Here is a 27,270-nt window from a genome sequence, read left to right on the forward strand (position 1 = left end):
TAAGGCCGGCGGTAAATAGTTTATGTATGATGACATATTTTGGCGGTTGTTTGTGTGTTTGAAGTTACGGCCATAAATCAATTTAAACCATTTTTCAAGACAAAGTATAAACATTTTTTTAACAAAAATTTTAGTGTAATATGGGTGTATAAATAATTGAATGGAAATAGAATTATCAATCATTGAATATCGAATAAAAATAATATAATAATAATTTATTTTTTACTAGTATTACTGTTTATTTAAGTATACCTATTTATATTTAAGTCGAATAAATTTTGTACGAGATAAATATTTCATGGAATACAAATGTCAAAGATAATGTAAAAACATATTTATCATTATATTTTAATGTTTCTAACTTCTTGTTCAACTGTATTTATGATTTCTCTCGAACAGTGTTATGAAAAAATCTCACGAGGATCGTCTTTCTTAAATAATATATTTTTTACAGTTTTTGTAGTGTGCTAGCATCTTAGAAATTCATCTTTTTAACGTATTGATTGAAATAATTAAGAAAAATGCCATCGGGTCAGCCCTTACCGCCCAAAGAAAATTCCTTATTCAAAAGAATTTTAGTAAGTATTTTAGTACTTTTTTATTAGATAAACTTTAAATAAGTTTCATTGTAAAATATGTGTTTGTGTTTTACCTTTTCTCAAATTGTTTTTTTTTTAAATATACTATTTTTATATCACTTAATTTAATCTATACAAACAGTTGTACTTGATAGTATTAATTTGTACCTACTTGATTCATATTATTTTAGAGATGCTACGAACAGAAACAATATAAAAATGGACTAAAATTTGCAAAACAGATTTTGTCACATCCAAAGTTTTCGGAACATGGAGGTAAACATTTTTTTATTTAATTTTAAATGGAATTTAATAACACATTTTATGTATGATTTGTTTAGAAACTTTGGCTATGAAAGGACTTACTTTAAATTTTCTTGGTCGAAAAGATGAAGCTTATGAACATGTTAGACGAGGTCTTCGTAATGATTTAACATCACATGTTTGCTGGCATGTTTATGGTTTATTGCAAAGATCAGATAAAAAGTTAGTTACAAATATAAATTATACACCCATGATTTTTTTTTTTTTTTTGTATTTACAGTATGCAATTTATTATCATATTTTTTTTTAGGTATGATGAAGCTATTAAATGTTATAGAAATGCATTGAAATGGGAAAAAGACAATATACAAATTTTACGAGATTTGTCATTGCTACAAATTCAAATGAGAGATTTGGAAGGATATCGAGTAAATATAATTATTATTTACTGGTTGATTCTTATATCACACAACAATCTTGATTTAAAATTTTGTCAATGTTTTTAAAAATATTTTAACCATTAAAGTATTGAAATTTTTTACTTTTTGAATGACAATACACATTTATAATTTTATATTTTGATAATTTTTTTTTGGAGTGACAAATTTTAAAAACCTAAATTTGGACAAATAGTTTACGAGTTTAGGTGAACACAATGGAATGATAAAAGATACTCTGTAAGATTTTGGTCTACTTCTCCACTTACTTAAACTTTAAATACTAATATAAGACTACTTGTCTGAATCTTGAATTTAAAGTATTTAAGATATTTTAAAAAGTATTCTGCTTCAGAATATAAAATTATAAATGTACGTTATCATCAAAAAAAAAAAAATATATATAATGATAAATATATTTTTTAAAAAAGTAAATAGATTTTGAAATAAGGAATATTTTTATAAAAAGAATCAGCTTGTATCAACATATTTTAGATTTAATTAATGTGTTTTATAATATTTGTTGGTTATTTATTAATTCATTTTTAATATTGAAATGGGTATATCAATTAATTATTATTTATTTCTATTAAATATTTTTAATTTCCCATTATATTAAAAATTAAATATTTACAGATTTGGATTATGATGGAAACTTTAAATTTTACATTACATATGGGGGATCATATTAGCTGAGCGTTTTAAGGCTTCGGTTGCGATGCGCTCCATCACCGGTTCTAACCTCGGTCAGGGGCGGCACCTCTCTTTGGGCAAGTCATAGTGTCTGGAGAGAGAGACCGCCATACCCCACCCTGGGCATGGCAGAAACCTACGGGTTCCCAAATAGAAATTTTGCCAATTAGGAGTCTGAACTAGGCCGGTTACTAGACCTACTCACGGACTATATATATGCCATACAAAAAAAAAAAATACATATAACCCTAAGATATATAAGTATTTTTTGAGTATGAGTTCACAATAAGTTGATTATAAAATACTTCTATTTTCTTAAATGGGGGTGATTTTGTGTATCAAATTGAATTTAGATTGTACTTAAGAAAGGTCAAACTTAAGAATGTAAAGAAATACGAGAATTTTTAGGTAAATCCAATTTTCTACAAATTCAATTTTGTTTTTTTTATGTAATTCAAAAAAGAATGAGCATAGATACTTGTAATTTTTACCAAATGTTTATATTATTGGTTTTTTTTATTTTTTTATTTATAAATATGATAACAATTTTCATAATACGAGTATATCAATTATTTTTAAGTCATTTACAGCTATATGAAATTTCAAATTTCTTTTAGTTTTTTTTTCTTTTTATAAATGTTGATTAAAATTATTTATTGGTTAGAGATTCTTGGAAATGTAATATGAATCTCCTCAGAAGTTATTAATTTCACAATTACAAATTATTGAAAATCTACTGTTACAATATTTTCTTATTAGTGTTAAAAGATAGAATTTTGAGAAAATTCTTTAGAATCTCAATAAATAATTATTTTGTAGTTATGATTTAAAAATTTAATACAAAGTTACTTATAAGATTTCCTACTTAATTTCTATCAGAAAATCAAATCAATTTTATAAGCATTGCTAGTTTAATGTTAACAACATTTGTTATTCATCTGTAAAATAATTATTCCTCTGAAATTTGTTGATATTTTATTGTATTTAAAAGAAATAAAAATAATAAATACTTGAAATTTACACCAAATGTGTATATTATCATTTTAATTATACAAAAACATATTTAAATTTGTTTTAAGTCTTTTTGAGTTATTTGTATGGATGAGAAAGTTATTTTTTTGTCTTTATAAAAATGTTCAATTTTCTTGTTTTTATACCTATTTTATTTTATTAATGGAGTAATAAGTTAATTTAGTTTATATACTTGGTTATTAATTCTAAAATAACAAACAAGGCTGTCAAATAATCATATAGCTGATATAATTAAGTCGTTTCATCAATTTATCTAATTACATATCATATATTTCAACATTTATAAATTGGGGGGTTTTTTTTTTAGTTATTAAGATATTAACTAATTTATTACACTAACTTTTTTATACAGGCAATAATAAAAAGCGAATATGTTAAAAATGACTGTTTTTCATGAAACAAAAAAAATTTCTCTACTCACTATTTAATATTTTCTTTATAATAATAACTTATTAAACATGATACAATTATTTGTATTTTGGTTATTAGGAAAACATATTTATCTGTAACTAGCTGATCCCGTGCAATTTGTTGCCCATCAAAAATGCCAACTCTATAATATGATTCAAACTTTGTTCTATTTGTTATTTAATATTTGGTTGTATGGTGTTCAAAACTTGAGCATATTCATTGACCATCTTGAATTTCAAAAACTTTGTGCAAGTACTACTTCAAGATGTAAATTTTGTAAAATTATTTCTTATTGCACACTAACTTAGTGGTAGAAGGTACAGAGAAAATTTCAAGACTTGAGTTATCATTGTTCAGGCTCTACATACATCAGTTACACATTCAATTATAATTTATAATATTATAGCCATCCCACTATAATATTATATTATTTAACTTGAGTTTACTCGCATACATTCCCAATCGTAGCTACAAAAATGTGGATTTATTCTATATATCGAATACATATAGAAAAATAATCAGAAAATGTCAACAATTTGATTATTTTTTGAAATTAGCTTTTTACAACTAAACAGTGACAATAATAAATTTTATTTATTCTTGACAAAATATTTAAAACTATAGATTACTTTTGAATAAAAAACTATCTGCAAATCGTTATATTTATACTTCTTGTCATTGACATTTATTATTGTGTTTGAATAACTTACCAAAAGGTTTTTATAGTATTTTTAATAGTTTAATTTTTCACTAAGGACACAAGATACCAATTGTTCATGTTACGGCCAACTCAAAGAGCATCATGGATAGGGTATGCAATGGCATATCATCTATTAAATGACCATGATATGGCCTTGAAAATTTTGGAAACATTTAGGAAAACACAAATGGTTTCTGTAAGTTATTATTTTTATTAATTATATGTAAATTAAAATTAATTTGTAAGTCATAATAGTAATAATATTTTTGGATAATATTAGCTTTTATTTACAAACGATGGTTATTTTGAATTTTGAATTGTTATAATTACAAGATCATATTTGAAAATATATTAATTATACTCAATAATTAAAAAATAACTCTAAAATATAGTAGTATATTTTATTCTTAGAGTAAATCATATTATTTTTTCTTTGAAAATAATAGTGAAATGTGAAAAATATTAGTAACATATCTAATTATTGTATTTAGGCTCCATTTGATTTTGAGTATAGCGAACTTCTTTTGTATCAAAATATGGTTATTCAAGAATCCGGTGGAGTATTGGATGCCATCAAACATTTAGACATGTATAAAGAAAATATTTTTGATAAATTAACAGTTTTAGAGATTTATGGTAAGTTAATTTCAGTATTTTATAAATTTGAATTTATATCATTGGAAAAATTTCATTTTTAAAGTGTAAAATATACAACTTACTTTAGGTTCATTATACTTGAAAATTGGAGAGTATAATTTAGCTACATTGTGTTATGAAAAATTACTACGAAGAAACCAAGAAAACACACCTTACTATTTAATGATTAAAGAAGCTAAACAATTGCATAATGATGAATGTGTTTATAATATGCTATGTGATTATCGGAAAAAGTTTCCTAAAGCATTAGCTCCTAAACGATTATGTTTAACGTTTGCATCAGGTATATTAATTGTAGTAACTAGTAACTATTCAAATTGTTCAATAACTATTATACTGTTATTATATACTATATTATATGTGTTGTTACATTTAGGAAATGCATTCCAAACTGAAGTTGATTCATACTTAAGAGCTGGTTTCCATAAAGGTGTTCCACCATTATTTGTAGATTTACGATCGTTATATAAGAATAAACATAAAGTACAAATAATTGAAAGTCTATTAGAATCGTATGTAAATAATTTGACTAAATTCAATTCATTTGATAGTGAAGGTATAGTATTATTTTTCTTAATAAATAAAACTACAATATTCAGTTTATTTGTATTTAAAATAAAAACGTAAAGTTGTCTTGTGTTTACCTTGTATTAAAAAATTTACTTAAATTCATCAAATCTCAGTGATGGCTGTTAATCTTTTGATTAAAACTAATTTAAATAAATTATAGCACATAGTAATGTGATACAATATCGTAAGACATCTTTATGCTTAATCGTTTATATTTAAAATTGATTGGTTCTTAATCATATATTATAATATTAATATTTTTGATTATTTTAGATACATCATGCAAAGAACCGGCTTCTGCATTACTGTGGGTCTATCACTATTTAGCTCAACACTATGATTACCTTAATGATATACAGAAAGCATTAACTTACATTGATATGGCCATTACACACACACCAACTTTAATTGAACTATTTGTCACAAAAGGAAGAATATTTAAAGTATTTTATTGTTGTTTAAATATTTTTATTTTTGTACTATCAAATAAATATTAAATTTAAACTACTTTGTGTTAATTAGCATGCTGGTGATGCTTATGAAGCATATAAATGGCTAGATGAAGCACAAGGTTTGGACACAGCTGATAGATATATTAATTCAAAATGTGCAAAATACATGTTGCGTGCAAATCTTATTAAAGAAGCAGAAGAAACATGCTCCAAGTTCACAAGGGTGAGACAGTTATTAATAATTTTTGGGTTTATACTTAAATTATGATGGGCAATAGTTTTAGTATTATTTGTTAATTAAATTCTTATGTATTATTATTGTTAGTACATGTATATGTCACATGTAATTTCAACAAAAAAACTTCTTCGTTAAATTAACATTAGTTAGTATACATATTTTTAGTAAACCAACTATTAACACAAGAATCCTGTGGTTTTAATATTTAATAGTTAATTAAATATCAAAGACTATTATTTTTTGAAATATTAATCAGTTATCAATTAACTTTTAAAAAAATATAGTATTAATATTCGAGATACTGTATCATACAATTGAGTTCTATCTTTGACAAAAAAAAAAAAGTTCAGTTTTTGCAAATTATTTTTCTAACGTTTAGAATAAGTTGATTCTGTAATAACAAATTTTACAGTTCCTTCTTTTGTATTTAATAATATTCTTAATTTAAAAGTAAAAATGATTTTTATGAATACTTAAGCACATTTAACACATTAGAAATGCACTCTAGATCTATTCCTGATGGAGTACTACTGTTTAAACGTCATTTGTAATTCCAATTTTTTAAGTTTGGCAATCAAGCAAATGTTTGTAACTATAGAACAAAAACCAAATTATTAGCTATTTCTAAAATGTTTGAAACTGTTGTCACTAAACAGTTATCACCCGTAATTAGTTAGTAACCAACATAGTTTTAGATAAAATAAATAAATACTTATTATTCTAGTCTTTGGGGGACGAGGTGGCCGTGCGATCTAAGGCGTCGGTTGCGGCGCAGCCGGTCGCTGGTTCGATCCGCGGTCACCGGGTGGCATTTTTCTTCGGGCAAGTCACGGTGTCCGAAGAATAAGTGCCGCCATCCCCCACCCCGGGGCATGGCAGAAACCTACGGGTGCCCCATTAGAAATTCTGCCAAATAGGCGTCCGAACTAGGCCTTCGGGCCTACTCCCGGACTTTAATACGCCATACGAAAAAAAAAAAAAAATTCTAGTCTTAAAGGAAACCCAAAAATTATATCTTTGCTTTTAATACTGACTTTAAAAAACAATACTGGTAAATTTAATGTAAGTTTATCTAGATTCATATCATCTACAATAACCTTAGCTAGGTATTACATCTTGTAAACTTAGAAGAAAAATTATTGATCTAATTTATTTTTGTGGCTTACTATATGGTAATCTATATATCCCAGAGTTATATTTCGTTTTCACACTAGTTAAATTGACCTCAGGGTTAATAATTATTTTGTACTATTAATTATAGCTTAGCATCATATTTTCTTTGCGTTCTCTAATGTTAACAAATAGTATAACAAACTTTATGTCTCACAAAGTGTTTAAGTTGAATATTTATAATGTGATAACTAATTGTGTTTTGTAATTAATTTAGTTCTATTTATATAAATTTATTGTGTTATTATGTTGAATTAATTGTATTTTTTAAATTTTACTTGTATAAATACTTATAACACTATTAGTTGAAATTTTATCTTTTAATGTATTTGATAAATGAAATTCTATAAATTGTTCATATTTTGTTGATTAATAAATTTAATTAATATAATATAGTAACTAATGTAAGTTCTTAAAAAATACTATAATTAATTTTTTTTATTATATATATTTTATAGGAAGGTGTTTCACCTATGGAAAACTTAAATGAAATGCAATGTATGTGGTTCCAAACTGAGTGTGCATTGGCTTATCAACGACTTGGAAAATGGGGCGAAAGTTTGAAAAAATGTCATGAAGTTGATAGGGTAAAATAACTATTTATTTTACCAAAATGTATTTATATTTTTTTTCAGAGCAGAATTAGTTCTATTAAACCTTAAAAATTAAATTAAAGCAATTGTTCATTAATTACACTAATTGTCTAGATGAGGCGCCATCTCACTTGCCTAAATAATGAAATTATAAAGAATACATCATAATAAATAATAATCAGATCTTTTACTTTTTAGTATTTCATTCTTCTAAATGTTAAAAACATATTTACAATATACTGGGGGATATTATATTGTGATAACTAAGAATGCAGGTTATCTCAAAAACTTAACATTTTTTGTTTTTACATAATTTTATGGTTTAATATTTTTATTTTTTAAGTTTTTACTTTTTGAATAAAGTATATTTTTAATTTAATTTTCCAAAGTAGAATATTTTTTGAAATATTTCTATAAAGTATTATTAATACATAATTTTTTTAAACATATTATATTATTAAAATAATTGTTTTTTATTGTCTTTAATTTTACAGCATTTCACCGAGATTATTGATGACCAATTTGATTTTCATACATACTGCATGCGTAAAATGACTTTAAGGTCATATGTGAATTTATTAAGGCTTGAAGATGTATTACGTTCTCATCCATTTTACTTCAGAGTGGCACGATGTGCAATCCAAGTATACTTACATATTCATGATAAACCTCCAACTGATGCATCATCTAGTAATGAATTAGATACAGGTGAGTTTATTTGTTAATAATCTAGTTGTTATACTCTACAAATAAATTTATATATTAATTTGGTAAAATGTTCCTTATACGTTTTTAAAAACTCGTATTGTTATTAAATGTGCATGAATATTTCATGAAAAATTTGTTAAAGTAGATATTGTTAATTCTTTTTGTTAATTTTGCTTAACTAAATTTCTCTATAATATGGTATTTTAAGTGTATCATAAATTTTAGTTAATTAAAATTTTGGCAAGTTTAATCATGAGTTCAAATCTGTATTTATGTTGTATTGATTTGTTGCTTCATTGATTGGTATGGTAGAAAAGAAAAATTTAAGAATTTAAAATATTAATGAATTAATATATGTTTGTACAGTGATATCTAGATATAAAGTTTTAAGCATATATTACACGGATTCATTGATCCAGCACTCGTATTTAAAAATAAATGTTACATATCCATTAATCATTTTATTTTTTGATTACAAAATATTAGTGTTTTTTATGAGTTCGTAATTATAAAAATAATATTATAATAATATAAAAACATTTATATTAATGTCTAAGATATAAAATTCATACTGTACCAGGAGTTAATAACAACATTGAATTATTAAAAATTTAGAATTAAACTGTATAAACAAAAGGTTAGTAGAATAGAAGACTTATTAGTTATTATACATCAATAAATAACAAAAAGTAAATGAATTTTATAGATTTTAATTATTTATAATTCATAGTATCTTTAAAATACATTTCAATACTTAATGTACAGTTTAAAATACAAAAGTACTAGCATTTTCATATTTGTGTAATACATTTTTATCCAGAAACTATTTAAATTTATTGCATTGTGACTTTTATAGTTGTATGTCGAGATAAGGGGCATCATACAGTATAACTGTTAATTATATTATCTATGTATTTAAATTTTATTTTCAGTGTTGTATTTTTATATTGATATAAGATTTTAATTCACTATGTTATAAGTATTATTTAAATATATACTTTATATTTCATTAATTTAATGGATAATAAAAGTTTCTTACATGTTTACACAAAAATACAAATGTATGTCTGTTTAACTTATAATCTTAATCATATATTCTTAATTCATTAAATTTTATTTTACAACTTATGTTTAACAATAATTAACAGTAAAATAGTTTCTTATATTTTTTAATTATGACACAATATTAAATTACTACATTGAAGTATATCTTAAACATATTTCAATTCTTATTAACTAAGAAGTGATACAATAATTTACTTTCACTATTACTAATAGATTTATTCCTCAAAGAATAATGTCATTAATCAAAAATAAGAAATGATTTAGTTCCATAATATGTCAAATTAATTAAACACTAATAATATTGTACCTTACATAAGAATTATTTCATATTACATAACACAGTCTTTTCTTTAACAGTATCAAATGTTTGATTGTATTAAATATATCCACAGTATACATGACTCCGTTATAACTTTTTACTAATTTCAATGCTCAAACAAAATTGTAATATAATTAGTATTAAACTTCTATTTGACATTTCTTTTATAATATTGATAATTATGATTACCCAAATTATATTGTATTGGATGTCCAGTATGAGTTGTTAAAAAGAAGAAATGACTTCCACTATTTCCAGGTAAATTATATGAAACTACACGATTTAATGGTTCTTGTGTTGACACTATATATTCTGAATCAATATTTTTTGTTGGTAATGGATGCTTATAGTTTACTTGAATATCATCAATTAAAGATACTGGTGTCTGGGAGTATATAGATTTTGGTTTCTGAGTATAATACTCTGTATCATGATTTCTCATTGGCAATGGTCTTTTAAAATGAAATTGAGCATTATCAATCAATGGAGTTTGAGGAAATTTAATACGTGGTCTTTTTTCTTCTGTTTCAGTGTTTGGATTCTGTTGAAATATTGCTTGTTGATAATTTATTTGCGCTTCTTCAAGGTGTTGAGTGTTTGATACTTTAATATAGGGTTTTTGAGTGACTACTCTATTATTTGAATATCTTTGTGGCTTAAAGTTAACTCGAATCCCATCATCTACTAATGATTCTGGTACATTTATGTATGGTTTTTGTGTAACTTGTTCTATATTTAGATTGTTTGATGGATATGATTGTTTGTGGTGTTTATTATTCATTGTAGTATCACTATAATATGGTGTTTGAGATATCTGCATGTATAATTGTTGAGTAACATGTTCCGAGTTTGGATTTTGTGTTACAAATGAAGAATCTAAATTATAATTAATATTTTCATGTTTGGGAGATTGGGTTATTCGTGTATGTGGTCTTTTTGTAATTTGTTCTGAATTTGGATTTTCAGTCCTCGAAGGTAGTTTAAAGTTCACATTGGTGTCTTCGAATAATGATGGTAATTTGTATAGTGGTATTTGAGTAATAATTTCAGAATTTAAATTTATCGGTGGTATTGGTTGCTTATAATTTACTTGGGTATCATCATAGAGTGATGGTTGATGTACATTTATAAATGGTCTTTGAGTAATTGGTTCTAAGTTTGGATTTTTTGATAGCAGGGGTTGTTTATTATTTACTGGAGTATTACTATGTAATGAAGTTTGAACAAAAGGTTTTTTAATTATTTTATCATTGTTAATACTCTTAGGCGGTAAATATTGATTGTAGTTTATTTCACCATCAATGGAATATGGATAATTTTCTTTAAAATCATTTGAATTTTGAGATATTATTTCAGCATCAGTATTAATCTGTGGCTGTTTTTCTTTAAAGTTTACACTTATATCATCATGTAAAGAAATTTGAGGATAATTGTTTTGAGGTTTTACTGTAGTTATTTCTGATTCTGGATTCTTAGTTTGCAATGGCTGTTTAAAGTTTACTAATATGTCATCAATTATTGATATCTTATTATCATTTTTATTAGTATGAGATTTTGATTGTGATGATACTTGGGTTGGTTTTTCAGTTCTAACTTTTTGACCAAAGAGAGCGAAATATTTTTTTGTATTTTCATCTACTAAACTGGCATCATCTTGTGTGAAAAATGCATGATATGGATTATCTGTAGCAATGTTGGGTTTTTCTGTTTGATATCCATAATCAATATCTGAGTATTGGTTATTTTGTTGTGGCCAAGTTTGATATTTTTGTTTCTCCATTTCATTATTATTGTATTGAGTATGTTTTGGTTTTTCTACCCATTCTTGATATAAATGTCTTTCCTTTTGATATTCTGTCATTTGCTTTTGTTTATGAATTGGATTTTGAATTTGAGATTTAATATCATACTCTGGAGCAACATAACTATATTCATAATATGGTTTGATTGTAGTAGACTTTTCATAATTATTTTGGAAATCAAATTGTTGACTTTTTATTTTGGAGTCTTCATATTTATTGTGTTCAGCAGGTTTTTCTACATCATATTTATTATTTTCTTGGTAATAATAATATGAATCTGGTTGACTTGTTGTATGTCCTGCTGGGTTTTCTATGAAAAATTGGTGACTGGGGAAATTAATTTGTTCGTTATAATTTGAATTGTATTTATTACTACTTTCAGTTGTAGTAATAAGAATATTATTTTTTATTTTCAAACCTTCAATATAGCTTGGTTTGATTGATGGTATTGGAACCCATCCATTTTCTTTATTATTATGATTTCCTTTGGGAATTTTAAAGTATGGTTTTTGATTAAATCTTGGAATTGTCTTATTTAAATTTAAATTAATTTTCTTAGCTTTTTCTGGTTTTTCTAAAGGACCAAAAAAATTTGGTGGTGGTGGCAAAACTATTCCAGGAACTAATGGACCTGGTGGAACTCGTGTAGAATTTTCCAGAGTATATATAAAATCATACTTTGGTGGATAAAATAATGATTGATCATCTTCATCAAATGTTGTATTTGGAAGCGGTGGACCTTGATTTGATGGGAATGGAGGAGGAAATACTGGATTCCAAGTAGATCCATTAATCGATACAAAATCAATAGGTCCGTTGTCTTCCAGTTGTATTGGGAATGGTGGAGGTATTTTAGGATTTTCTGGTATTTTTACTTGTCTAAGTGGAGCAACATAGTTATCTATATATGCCCATTTTACTTTTTTATCACTAAAATTACCCCCTCTTAATACAAGTAAATGATTCTCTGCTAGCCATATTTCATCAGGATCTAACCCTCCTAAATTATTGATGTTATCCTTTGGTACTTCCGGATTTATGTTGTAACTTAAAATTCCAGGTTTTGATGGAATATCATTGAATAGTTCTTTATGTATAAGACCATACTTGCCTTCAAAAATTTGCTGTGCTAGTGTTTTTTCATCATCATTGGCTGAATTTGATTGATCTACATTTGTTAAGGTTTGACCATTCTCTGCAGTTAGTAAAATTTCTAACATAGGTTCCGCTACAGTGCTTGTTAGTAATATTATTTTTAATATCACATATGGCAGCAAATACATCTGCAAAGAAAATGTTATAGATTAAAATTAGGTTATTTATGTAATTTTTTTTGATTATTTGTATAAAACAACAGGAATCACGCACTTATGAGTCTTGAATTAATTGTTTAATTTCACAATTACGTAACATAAAAATACATATCATTATTACAATGCATTTTTATGATAATAAAAACTTAGACAGAGTAATTTTAAAAGCAATCATTTTTATAGTAATATTTTTAAATTCATAAAATATTTAGTTATACCATTATTTTAAAATATGTTACTTTATTAAATGAGTGTTTTAATACTTTTTCTAGATTTAATATTTAATTATATATTTTTATCAAATAACACTCAAATGCATCATATGCTTTCAATTTTGATTTATTAATACTTAAGATACTAAATTGACCGAAATAATTTGTTTTATTCATGTTCATTCAATCGATGGAACTATTTTTTATACTACATTTAACTGATCAGTTTTTAAATTTAACAATAGTTATCAAAGAATACATATTATAATAAAATCTAAACTTGTGTTTAACAAAGTTGTGGATTCTAAAAACTCAGAATTATTTTTTGAACGCTATTTAAAACAACAATCTATATCATATTACACCGATTTACTTCGAGGTGAGTAAACCGAGACAAGTGACAAACACCTTAGTTTTAAAATCCTGACTATAATTAATCTTAATCAATATTTTTTTTTTACTTATTTCATAATTCCAATTTACTGTATTTTTTTATTTGTTGCTACGCCCATAAACTACTTCAGGAGAACCCATAAATACATTGGAATTTTGTAGACAAAAGAGTTTATTATTATAACTGGTTAACCTTGCTCTGGTACAAGACACGATTTTATTGCTATTTGACCTACAGCAATAATAATCACGTAATTGCTCTCGTACAAAATACAGTAACCGACTTTTCACCCGGGATTAATCACATTTTTAAATATTGTTTTTGTATCGTATTAAGTGTATATCGTACAGTACAATAATATGATGCAAAAATAATTAGTCATTGATTATACCAAAAATATACCTATGATAGTCATTTATCCGGTTTACCTCTGAATCATAACAATATTCTACGAGAAAAAAATTAGTTTTTATAAAAAAATGTTGTATATATGCTTTGACTCATCATTATAATATAAAACAATAGTATTCTGTACCTTAAAAATAGCTAATTTTTGTATTTCAGTAAAAATCGTCTAAATAAAATGTGAGAAAGTTCTTACTCTTACGCACACTTACATATATATACATATATATATATATATATACAATATACATACATAAATACATACGTACGTACTACTCGTATAAATAAATGATTATATAATGTGAAAAATACAATTTCCGTTACAACAATATCCAATTCATTTATGGCGTCCTCATGTGTCCAAATATAATCATTTGTATAATTGTGTCTTTTGTTAAAATACTTTATTACATTTGACATAACGGTATTAATTTATATTTTATTCATTTTTTCCATTCGTATTTCTTTAAGTTGCGTAACGTTTCATTTATTATTGTAACGATAAACGATTTATATGTTAGAATGTTAGATGACCAGTATTTTCGGATGTACTATTGTCCATCTATAGTCACTATTTCACCGGCATAAACTAAAATATTATTCTTTGCTCAATTAATTGTTTTATGCTTTTACTGAATAATATATACAGATAAACGTTAGGTGTTTTTTACGTGTTATTTATAGTTAATGTTAATAGATTTTTGGATTTCCTATTTTCAAAAATACTATATACCTATAAATATTATATGTATAAATTTTATTGTGATTTAATAAATTTCCAAGTATTAAGGATAAGTATTTATACATATTTATCTTTTCATCACATTATAACAATGGGATTTTAAAAAAAAAAGTTAATGAATGGATTGACCATTGTTTAATGATCTTAACAATTTAATTAATATTGACTAAGGTTACCAATCATAATAAAAAAATTAAAATTACATTGATCTTGTTGAAATATCTTTCTTAATCTATTGTTTTTGATTGTTTATTAAATTAATTTGCCTATTACCCACCTACAATACTAATTTATATTAATTTAAAGTTGACAAAAAAAAAAAATAATAATAATAATGCTTATTAATATTGTATAAAGCCTATTATTTATAAAATTATTTGTTTTTAATTAAATAACATACATTTACTAAATAAGTGAGGTTCATGAATGATAAAGTTGATCGACATTATAATTACATCTTCACAAACATCGATTTAGAGAAATACTAAATTTTAAAACTGAGTTTTTATTATATTCTTAAGTGATTAATAATAGTGTCTTTTATATTGATTATTTTGTAAGGTATAGTTATTGAACAAATTATTTTTTGTCCTTGTAGATGTTTTACGCCTTCTCTACTATACACCTCTGTCCGATTGAGTAAAACTAATCATTTTAATCTTTGCATGTAGTGGGCAATATTCTTTTTGTATAACACCTCCTCAATCCTCATCAGATTATTATAAAATACAGAATTAGTCATTTATAGTTATAAATTATAAGACAACTCCTACTTGATCCATATTGAGTATAATTTTACCATCTGCATAATAAACTCGATATTGCTTACCTCAGAACACTCTGATTATATTATTTTAAGAACGTAAATAGCATCTACAAATTGGACTAATATAACCCAGAGTAAAATTTTATATAACTTTAATTCACCTATAAATTATAACAGATTTTATTCATAATCGGACTTATTAAATTAATATGCAATCAAGTTATTATTAATTTAATCGGTATATAGTATCCAACCCTAAACGTCAGCAAAACATACTAACAACTTACACTAGCAGAATATCAACCCATCAATCCAAAAATTTTAAACAAATGATTAAAAATCTGTATTATGTTTTTAATTACTCTATCCAGTACAATCTCTCATTCCCTTTGTTACTGATGTGGCAAAAGCACATAGTATTATTTTATACTCGTCTCTCAATTAGGTACAGAAAACTACTCATTAATGATAACTCCTTGTCCATCCCTGGGAATCCGCTCTAAATGGCGTTATCGTAAATAACGTTTTGACTAATTAAAACTTATCTTTTCAAGCCATAAGATTATAGAGTATCATTGATAGATGGTTACTTTATTCACGCTAATCGAGAATTTCTAAGCCAGTCCCATTATTGTAAAAATTAATTTACAGTTTATATTTTAGTCAGATATGCCTATATTTAGATAATACTTTTTTTTTAATTTAGGTAAAATACAATAAGTTTATTATTGTTGGTAAATTAATTAATTTTTAAATTGTTGACCAATCACTATTTTATTGATTATTAAAATTATATATTTTATCATACTGTTTATTGGATTTAATAACAAATTCTAATATATGTTCTTTAAAAAAATATATATTTTGATAATATCAATATCGATAAAATAATATTATTCTTGTGCTATATTATGCAACCAAGTTGTAATTTGTAATTAGTAATTAAAATAAAACATATTTAAAAAAATAATTCATAAGTATTAAAATTAAATTTAAATTTATAAAAAAAAAAAATTTTTAAAAGTTACAACATGTAGTACCGTATTAAATATGAGTTATTACTAAGATATAAAATAATTTTAAATTTTAAATATTCAAATTTATCTTTGTATGTTGCGTTTAAGACACCGTTTTTAGATTATATTAATTACAACTAAATTTGTCTGTACCTACCTTGCAATTGTATAGATGTATATTCCAAATAAACAATAATTGAAGTGCCCATTACATAAAAATTATAAATTTAAACTTCGAATGTAAAACAAACTGATTTTTAAAAACATTGGTCATGCTACATTTACGTGGTGTAGCACGACTTCACAACATAAACTGAACACATGGAGTGCACGCAGAATACTAATACCATAATTCATTCATGCAGTTTTTGCTTTATCGGTAGGAGAAGTACCCTCTGGCCGAGGGAAAGTTAAGCGTTTAATTTTAGGAGATTATAATCCTTGTTAATCTTTTTGAATAACAATTATTTTATTTTATTTTTTGTATTTATATAAAAGTATTAAAATAAACAAAACCTATATTATATGAAAGAAATAAAGAATACTCCATTATCAACAAACGATTAATTTAACTAATCTATATAAATTTGGATACATTTTACTGCTATAATATACATGTGTATCTTAGAAAATCGTGTTACCCTATGTATTCAAATTTATATAAATAAGTGATATTAATTGTTTGTTAATAATGCGGTACTCTTTAATATATTATACGATTTGTGTATTTTAATACTTTTAATCAATTCGATTATCTAATAATTATAATCGAAGTTTTTTCTTTATTTACAAATAAACATTATATTTTCTCTCTTTAAAAGTATTATTGCTAATTTGAAATAATAAAATTGTGTTGCGATCGCATAACAGTAGTTGGAATAGAGCTGTTGAATAATGAAATTTGCATCTGTACACATATTATGATTAAACTTAATTTGTATTTTAATAAATAGTTACTTCCTTAATCCACAATTTATTTGATTCGTGACATGATCCTCCTTCATATTCAATGATAAAGTATAAATAGATTTTTATTTTTATTTTAAACCAATAACTATTGATTGTTTGATTTTATACAATATAATTCTAGTTATATATTAAATCAAATAAAACTATTTATAAATAGTTTACAAAAATCATACCTAATTATTTAGAACTACTGTTAAGTAAAATTTATTTTGTTCCCTATATATATATTTTTTTTTATGTTCAGTATTTAAATATATATATATATATATATTTAATTTTATTTATCAAATTTGGTCTATATACTTATAATTATTGTAGTCACTCGTTCATGTCGCAAGTACAAAAGTATAATTATTTGATATATTGTTGCATTCAGGTTTCGGATTTAATGATTTCTTACGAATCTCTTTTTACTAATATGATCAATATTTTATTTTAAATTATTGTGTTTTAGATTTTAAATACATTTTGAATTAGAGATAAATTTATATTATTATATTATTTAATATATATATATATTTATTTTTTTAAATTTGTCCTTACAATTGTTTCAATCTGTATTAAATAATCCAATAAGAATATAGGCTAAAAGTATAAAAAAAATATAAAACTTCACTAACATTACAATATTACCTAAATGATATTAATTTTAGAAAAACGATAAGTTGGAAAAGTATGTCTTTGTATCTACCCCTTCTTACTGTGTCTGTATAGAAAATATCTGTAGATATCTATCCTAATATTATTAAGTACATTAACATGTTGCATTAGAATTTATTTTTTAACATTACAACAGACACATAACTGGCAAAAAAACCGCAAAACAGGTGTGGTGAAAGTTTTACAAGAGGGCGCGGTAACTTTAAACTAGAGCAACTACCAGAATCGTGCAATGGGCCTCGAGCCATACACGCGACCAGCCTCCTTCTTTTTATTTTTATCTGGATACATATCGCTTTACAATGGTCAACTTGATTTTCTATGTATAATTGGCAATTTTCATAGTATATTGTAATAAATCGTCATGGGCTACCATTTTTTATACTAGACTCGATATAGTTTTGAACTTCGAATTAATTTTTAAACTCGGGACGTACTTGAAATAATGAGATATGGGGTACAAAATAAAATCGATATCTTTTGTTCTGTTTTTTTATGAATGTATTAGATTTTTAACTCATTTTTTTAAAAACATTAAAACATAACATAATGTACATAATTAAAATTTAAGTCTTAGGTTTTCAACTGTTACTTAGTTATACTTACTGCTACTAACTTAGTTACCTGCAAAAGTAATAGCAATGTTTGCCGTTTTTGTCCCAAAGATCACAATACAATTTCAACCAATCAGCTTATTGCTATGTTAATAAAATGTGTATAAATATGATTAAAGTATGTCCCCTACCTACACTTGGGAACCCATTTAAAATTGGTACATATATAACTTTTTTTTCCGTTATTTTTACTCGGCAATAATTGAAGTTTTGAATATATCCCATTAAAAAAAAATAAACTGTGGAGATTTTTACTTGTTTTGTTAACTTATCAAACATAAATACAATTTATTTTTATATTTTATAACGATTTAAATTTTATTTATAATTTATGAACTGTGGTTATTGATAATAATATAAAATATTTTTACGTGATACTAAAAATTTCATTGAACAAGTAGTGTTATGTTCAATATTGTATAATTTGTTATTCGTTTTTAGTTTACAGTAAGAAACCTCACAATATATTTTATTACATAATTTTTATAAGTAGGTACTATCTAGAATATTTTATTATTAATAATATACACATAATATTATTATCATACAAAAGTTCATGATGTTTCCCAGAATTTAGATATAGTTATAACCACTTTCGAATTTAATGAGATTTTACAGCCCACTTGTATGACCAACCGAAACCAGGAATAAACCCTTATGTATTAGTTCTTTACTTTCTTATGGTATAGTTAAAATGAATAGAAAAAAATGTGTTTTATCCAAAATGATTGTTTCTTCAAATTAGATATAAATCATATGATAATTTTATTATCATGATTATGTAAAATTTTTATCTCTGAATGCTGTAAGCAGCATGTAATTATTTTTAATAATTATTGTTCCAAAATAGTATTGACCTATGTCCTATTATCAAATGTAAGTATATTATTGATCGGTATATATTATGGATTTTTTCATTAGTTAACCGAAACGTAACAGAAGTGTATTTAAAAATTTTATTTTGTGCAATACCTACTTATAACATTTATTTTTCACTTATAATATCTTATATTTAATTTAAACATTTTTATAATAAATTGCTATTATTTTATTTGAAATCTACCGTTTTTTCTACTAATATTGTATTAATTTTCCATGTTACACATAACACATATAGCAAATACCGAGAACAAAATTGTACCTATGCTGCTTCCTGTATATTAGCTACACTAACTATTAAAGAAAATGTTCTAAACTTTACTACTTTTACTGTTTTTTAAATATTACTTACCCGTGTTATTATATAAATTATATATTTATATGGAAACATGTAAATAAGTTTCGTAAAACTATGACACATATTTAGTAATACCCGGATAGCAGTTAAATTAAAAATTATTTTATACGTGAATCATTTATTTTATTACTATTTTAAACTGTTTCTTAAAAAAAAAAAATGGTTAGATCTTGGAAGATTGGTCTTAAATACTTTTATACAAAATCATACTCCTTATTATTCATTCATATTATCCATAGATTACATCTAAGATCAAATTTAATTTGTTTTTATAATTATTTACATATTGAACTGTAGTAAAATATTAATTAAATATATATTTAAAAATTAGCATTAGATTTATCTCTATAGCATTATATGTCTCTATGAGAAAAAACTTAAATTTTACTCGTTATAAAGTGATAATTAATGATGATTTAACGAACAATTGATAAACGATGGTCCTATATGAATGAATAACAATTGAAAGTATCTATGTTAATTACTATTGATGACTTAAAAATTAAGACTATATAATATGTTTTATTTAACCCAAACTAGATGTGTGTGAATCCTACTTATTCATGTTAACGTTTATTTAAAAGTTTTTGTTTCGTTTTAACCCATTATGGCGGGCGTCAGTTTCACTTAGAATATTCCCAACGTATATTGACCGCGAAATCTTGAGAAATCCCCTATTGTAATAACAGGCAACCCAAGTTAATATTTCTCCTGCTCAACATTTTCTAATTTGAATAAAACAATTTTAACTTTCTGTGCAGACCACCTTCGCGATACATTTGCGTGCCATAACCATTAACCATACTTCTTAAATATTTATTGCTTGATAATAATATTGTAAATAAGTAAAATAAATACAATTTTGTTGTTTACATGTGGTTTATCGATAGTAGATGATGATGATGATAATAATAAAAATATTATTATAAATACATTAGCGCCGCCGCAGATTTAGAAACAAAATGTCTTGGTCACGAGAAATGCATTAACTTACGGTCAAGGGAGCCGCAACCTTTTATTTATTATTATGTCTGTTAGACCGGTTTTTTTTATTTCATTTTATTATTATTATTATTGTACTTATATTTTGTTCACGCGCATCTCGCACACATGTCTAACGTAGTAACATCGCATCGTCCAGCCACCGGTCGATCTCGGCGGCGCTATTGGTTTCGCGTCGTGATTCATCTATTTTAAATCCGTCTGTACGTCGTCACGACCCCGAGAGAGAGAGAGAGAGAGAGAGAGAGAGAGAGAGAGAGATTAATCCATTAACGCGCACGTTAGACCACCGTATATGTCTTGTATATAATATAATATATACCTATGACAAGGTGGTACGATCGTTATTATAGATCTCCGGAGACGACGCGTCCTCCGCACTTGGCGTTTTGTTAGTCGTTACAGTTCTATTTGGGAAACAGCTAAAACTGACCGTTTAAGCAATAATAATAATTGTAATATGCGTATTTTGGCTGCTCGCGGCCAAGACCCAGTTCTCATACGAAGTCGTTTTTTTTTTATCATTTCTCTCGTCTCTTTATTTTTTTTTAATGACAACACATTTCAGATCCGTTATAAACTATAATATTATATATTATAAACCCGTCGTCATCGGCTGCGGCAGTGGAACAATGACCGCTCTACTAGATAATAATAATAATACACGGTTTGCAAATCAAAACAATGGACTATGTATATAATATCATCTATTTCTAAATGACTAATGTATACAGGAGAACTGCGCGTGCCTCGCGTAAATTTTTTATTCTGCTTGTGTTCGCGGGAAACCAGTTTATATTTTATATTATGTATATCTATCGTCGTTCTTGGTTTCATTTTTCAGTTTTGTATTAATTTTTTCAGTAGGTACGTCTCGTGGGTCTAAGCCGCTTTTTTTACCAAAACGTGATTAGATCATTTATACTTTTTAATTATACTTATATCATCATCGGTGTTTAAGTGTTACATCTATAACCATGATATGATAATAGTTATAACCATACCATAGTGTCTACGCTAGTATTTGACCAAAAATCCACAAACATCCTATTTGCTTTGTGTTATATTATTGTACTATCGAGGTTAAACGTACGTAAACCTTAGACGTTAATTAATTACTTCAAACTTTGATTCGCATGGCATTGACTTGTTAAAATAATAGACTGTTTAATGTTTTAATTGGTGTATAATAAATGTAAATAAACCTTAAATATTATTGTGTGAAAAGTATACATGTATTTCGATTTCTCCTGTGAAAAAAACTTTACTTCGTAAATTTATAGTTGAACATACGTAAGTGAAATTATAATTTCTGGATATTATATCGACTAGCAGTTAGTTTTTGTGGTTAAAGTGTTAAGCATGTTAAACATTATAATATTAAGTGAGCCTTTATTTTTATTTTTAACTATTATATCGTGTATTTAGTGTCTTAAAAAGTACTCTACAATTCAATTGAGTATAATACATCAATAGTTTTTTGATAATTTTAACTTGAATGGGGACAATGGGTTTGAACAGACGATTTTCAAGGGCTGACAAATAACGTGTATATGATCTCTAAAAACCGTCTGTAACGCATAATAAAAATTTGTGTTAAAAAAACCCTGAACTGTCATTCATTTATTAAAAAAAAAAATGATTGGTGGCCGGTGTTAGCTGTTGTTTGAATGCAATACTTGTACTGTTTAAATTTGTGATCTCGTGAAGACAAAATATTTTACATATCTAGTGCCTTTTGAGTACTGTATTTCCTGCTGATATTAATAAATGTTTGTTTATTGATGTTCAAAAACAATAATAAATTCATCCGGCTTTGTTAATGGTTTTTAAATATGTTTGTTTATTTACTTATACATCACCAATTTTCATTTAAGTATACTTATACTTATTTAATAAAATACGTTGTCGATTATTACAATTTGTTTTGACCATTTTCTAGAATTTCTATATTTATAACTGATTTTCTATTAGGTAGTAATGTTAAACAGTTTTAAATATATTTATATAAAAAAATTACAAAAATATAGTGACTAGTGTGATTATTGTATATAATTTCTACTAAGATCTTGAATAAGTCTAGGTATATTATAATAAAAATAAGCAGTACAATTTAATGTACTAATTGGTGTTATTAAAAACATTTTCAAACATTATATATTTATAATAACTTATTGTTATTGTAAATGTACAAACTTTATAAGTATTTACTGAAATATAACCACAGATATAAATTACCATTACTGTCCTTGGCCTCGAACGTAACTTTAAAATTTAAAATAGCTATTTTCGCGTGTTCAATTTAGACAATTACATGTTTATCGAACTATTATCTTATGAAGGTATACATTTGAAATTTTTAAAGAAATGACCAGCGAACCTAATCATATATTAAAGCAAAAAAATATAGATCATATTTTCCAATCTACACTTCCATTAACTTTGAACCGAGTTATGTAACCGTAATAATGATATTTCTGTCTGCTCATGTAACACTGCAAGGTCTCTCTTGTGGTTCAATTTCAACATTCTCGGACCAGTTGTTTTCCTGTTTTAATATTGACTTAGATATCAATCGATCTAGCTAATAGACATGGGGTGCAAGATACTTTTGTAGGAACCGTTGCATTCAAAGTAAAACACGTTACTACGTTATTATTTTATATTTATTTATATAAACTACACATGTATTGCGGTTTACAATTACTTTCCTTATTATTTGAACAACTATTGTATTCTGTATGCACAACGATATATTTACATAGGTACACACTCAGCTATATATATGCCTATTTATTAATATAGTTTTTACCTATCTTTTATATTTTCTACATAGATCAGGACTTAAAATGAACAACAATGTAACTGTTATAACTTGTAGACTAGGTAATAAACTATATTATAATAGATGACATATCAGTGAGGTTACATAATTTTTTATATTTTGACAATAGTAACACTTTTGATTAGATGTTTGACTGTCTATTGTTTCGGTTCACCTATTGCATTCCAATGACGACCTTAGACGTACTTATTTGTAATATTGTGCAGCATACAGGTGTGGCTCGAAGAAAATTAATTTGAAATTTTTCAGGCCAAGGAACCTCCCTAAAGTAATACCAGCCTATTATAATATTATATCTTTAAATAAATATGAAACTCATATAGGTAACGCGTTTAAAAAATATATCTCAATTGTGAGTTATTTAATTTTTTATGATCGTTTTTTCTGTATTTACAACAATTATTATGTTATGTATTTTGTTCTAGGAAATTTGGCTCCTGGACAATTGAAAAAAATGTTGAATAAGCAAAGAAAAGCGCAACGAAAAGCTCAAGAAGAAAAAGCTCAAGCGTTAGCAGCTCAAGAAAAACGAGATATGCATAAAAATCGACAACAGGTGACTAATACTAGCGATGAGGCTGACGCAATGCCATTGGATGAACTACTTCCAGAAAAATTGGAAAGAGTGAGTATTGTAAATCTATTTCGTTTTCTATAAAAATTTAAATGTAATAATATTATGCCAATATTGCCAATGTAGGTGGAAGATCCTTTGGAACAATCAATTAAGTTCTTGAAACCACTTCAAGAACTTGCATCAGATAATATTGAAACTCATTTAATGGCATTTGAAATTTATTACAGAAAGGGTATTTTATTACATATTTATATAATTATTAAATATATTTGAAACTCAATTAATACTTACTGAAAATGTAATTTTTAGATAAACTTTTGTTGATGTTGCAAAGTATCAAAAGAAGTCACCGTATTTGTCCAGATCATCCAATGTTTCACAGTTGCCTAATAAGATTTATGGAGAAACTGTTAAAACTTGACAATATTCAAGAAGAAATGCAATTGGTGCTTAATAAACAATTAGAACCAATTTTGGGTGGAATGTCAGCTGCTGAAATTAATTCGCAGTTCCTGAATAAACACCACAAATCATTGCCAGCTTTAGTTCAGGGTGAATAATTAAACAAGACATTTGTAATACCTTAGTATCTTATATACTTAATTATAATTAATTTTAAACTTCAGGTTTGAAAATGAAGTATAAACTTGATAATAGTACACAACAAGAAGTTCTTGACCAAATTACTAAGCTAGATGATTCCCTGGAGAATGTCAATATTCAAGTAAAATTTAAACATTTCATTCTTTTTAATTTTTATAACTAATAAACTTCATGTTATAGACTTGTACTGATATTTTGAATTCATTGATAAATGGTGAATTTGGTGAAGTTGGTGATGTTGCAGAAGAATATCGTAAAACATGTTATAAACGTTTCCCATTGGCTACTGCTTTCCACACAGATCAAGATCGTTCTCCAATGGCATTCTGGTCCAACTCCTACAAAACATTAAATGAAACGCAAGAAAATTGTGTCAGTAATTGATTGGAAGCCTGGACGTTAGATCAAAAATGTATTTTTAATTTTGTTGAAAAGTTTTTTTTCTTATTTATAATAATAAGTCTTTATTATAACTTTTTAATATAGGCTTATTATTTTTCTGTAGGAAAAACAACATTTGTTTTTACCTTGAGTAACCTGTAAATAGTTGATAATATATTATAATTTCTTTTCTCGAATCTAACACTTCACTAATCGACATACAGATTACAGTTTTGACTGAATATTTTTAATTTATGTTTATATTTTAAATTGCTTAATGAAAAAAAAAACACTATTTAACTCCAAACAATCCAAAATGTTTTCTGTGATACACCCTGAAATTTATGCTAATTATTGATTATTTAACTACTTTACAGGTTTATAAAATATGAACTTGTAGAAGAAACAAAAAATGTGGCTCATTTACTAACCAAATGTTGATCTCCAATCATTTAAATTTAAAGAAACATATTTATATTGTTAACAGTAAGTAAATTATTGTTTACTGCTAAATTGACATTAAGTAAATAATACTTAAACACTATATAGAATATAAATAGTAATTGATATTCTTTTTTAAAGAAAAAAAAATGTTTTGTCAGAAAATCATACGGTGGTAATTGAGCTTATTTTTTTTTTTTTTTAACTTGCGTTTCTTTTTGAATAATAAATAATAATAAAAACAAAACAAAACAAAAAAAGCATTTTTATTTATTATTTTGCTGCGTGTGATAGTTTGATATATGTTTTTTATACTACTATTTACATTCAAATACATGGCGATAAAAATCGTTCTATATGTGTGTGAATGAACTTTCAATTTTTTATGTAACCATATCTGTTTGGATGGCAACTGTAGTTGCGTCCACAAAATATTTCTTCCTAATTGCGTCCCATATTATAATAAATATATATTTTATTTTTGAAATATAAAATAATAACTTAATTTTTTTTTCCATTTTTATACAGACTTAAGACTGTCTGTAGCATCAGGCAGATTAAAAATCTTATTATTTTTTTTAAATTAATAATTTGGTATAAACTTATATAATAGTTTTTTAGGTTGAAAATATTTTTTTGATTTTATTTAAAATGATACATTGTCATTTAGAGTTATGTATAAGATATTTTTAATAATTATTATGACTCTGGTTTTATTAAATTATTATTATATTATATATTAATATTTAACAGTCAATAAGTTATCAGCTAAGATAGAATATTATCTTTATATAATGTCATAAAATTATATTATGACTGCTGACTGTCGTTATTATCGAACGGGGAAAGATAATAATATCCAAAAATCGGATATATGCTAAGAAAAAACACTTGGGTGACAATTCGGATTAGATCATTTTTCCTAGATGTCTTTGGGATACCACTTGTATGCAGACGTCTGTTTGACAATATAACAAATCTTCAGGTTACAGGTACTTTTGACCTAACCATTGGTTGCGCTGCCCATATTATGTATGTTAATTAATATCATACATTATATAGGTAGGTAGTAATTTTTTAAATATTGTTACGCTCCAATACGCAGCCAGTAGAATAGCTAAAAAAAAAATTGTAAATAATTTCTAACGTGTAATGCGATTATCCATTATGATTTAATTATTTATCACTCATATATTATATATATTTACAAGTAATACGTATTACATTAGTCATCGTATTGATCATAATAATCTATGTCGATGTCTGTAACATGTAAACGAAGCGATCTTAATGTATTTACGGTTTTTGTAGGAGAAAAGAAATTAAAACAAAATTATAATGTATATAATATAGTAACAACGTATATAGTATAATAATATGTCCTATATACGCACACGAGTAGGT

The 27,270-nt window shown here is 25.3% G+C and overlaps 2 protein-coding genes across 2 annotated transcripts; one reads left to right on the plus strand and one right to left on the minus strand.

Moving 5' to 3' along the window:
* Window positions 1-387: 387 nt before the first annotated feature.
* LOC114119068 (N-alpha-acetyltransferase 15, NatA auxiliary subunit) lies at window positions 388-26,222 on the plus strand. The gene is made up of 18 exons (XM_027980531.2): window positions 388-578; window positions 770-854; window positions 920-1,064; window positions 1,153-1,270; window positions 4,171-4,311; window positions 4,607-4,751; window positions 4,840-5,055; window positions 5,149-5,328; window positions 5,616-5,785; window positions 5,865-6,017; window positions 7,661-7,789; window positions 8,290-8,503; window positions 24,290-24,489; window positions 24,565-24,673; window positions 24,751-24,993; window positions 25,068-25,165; window positions 25,225-25,456; window positions 25,803-26,222. The coding sequence occupies exons 1-17, from the start codon at window positions 522-524 to the stop codon at window positions 25,426-25,428; spliced, it is 2,607 nt and encodes an 868-aa protein (XP_027836332.1). The 5' UTR covers window positions 388-521; the 3' UTR covers window positions 25,429-25,456; window positions 25,803-26,222.
* Window positions 9,194-16,882, minus strand: LOC114119067 (uncharacterized). Its single transcript, XM_027980527.2, has 2 exons — window positions 16,695-16,882; window positions 9,194-12,972 (listed from the first exon to the last, which is right to left on the minus strand). Exon 2 carries the CDS (start codon window positions 12,970-12,972, stop codon window positions 10,036-10,038), a length of 2,937 nt encoding a protein of 978 aa, XP_027836328.2. The 5' UTR covers window positions 16,695-16,882; the 3' UTR covers window positions 9,194-10,035.
* Window positions 26,223-27,270: the final 1,048 nt, after the last annotated feature.

Source organism: Aphis gossypii, chromosome 2 (assembly GCF_020184175.1).
Source record: "Aphis gossypii isolate Hap1 chromosome 2, ASM2018417v2, whole genome shotgun sequence".
In the NCBI taxonomy this organism is placed as follows: Eukaryota; Metazoa; Arthropoda; class Insecta; order Hemiptera; family Aphididae; genus Aphis; species Aphis gossypii.

What these genes read in the sequence shown, in the direction of transcription:
- LOC114119068 (XM_027980531.2), top strand. Translation starts at nt 522, where the DNA reads ATGCCATCGGGTCAGCCCTTACCGCCCAAAGAAAATTCCTTATTCAAA. An exon ending in AATGTCATGAAGTTGATAGG is followed by an intron (nt 7,790 to 8,289) that starts GTAAAATAACTA and finishes TTAATTTTACAG; the next exon opens with CATTTCACCGAGATTATTGA. An exon ending in TGGAGAATGTCAATATTCAA is followed by an intron (nt 25,166 to 25,224) that starts GTAAAATTTAAA and finishes TTCATGTTATAG; the next exon opens with ACTTGTACTGATATTTTGAA.
- LOC114119067 (XM_027980527.2), bottom strand. Translation starts at nt 12,972, where the DNA reads ATGTATTTGCTGCCATATGTGATATTAAAAATAATATTACTAACAAGC.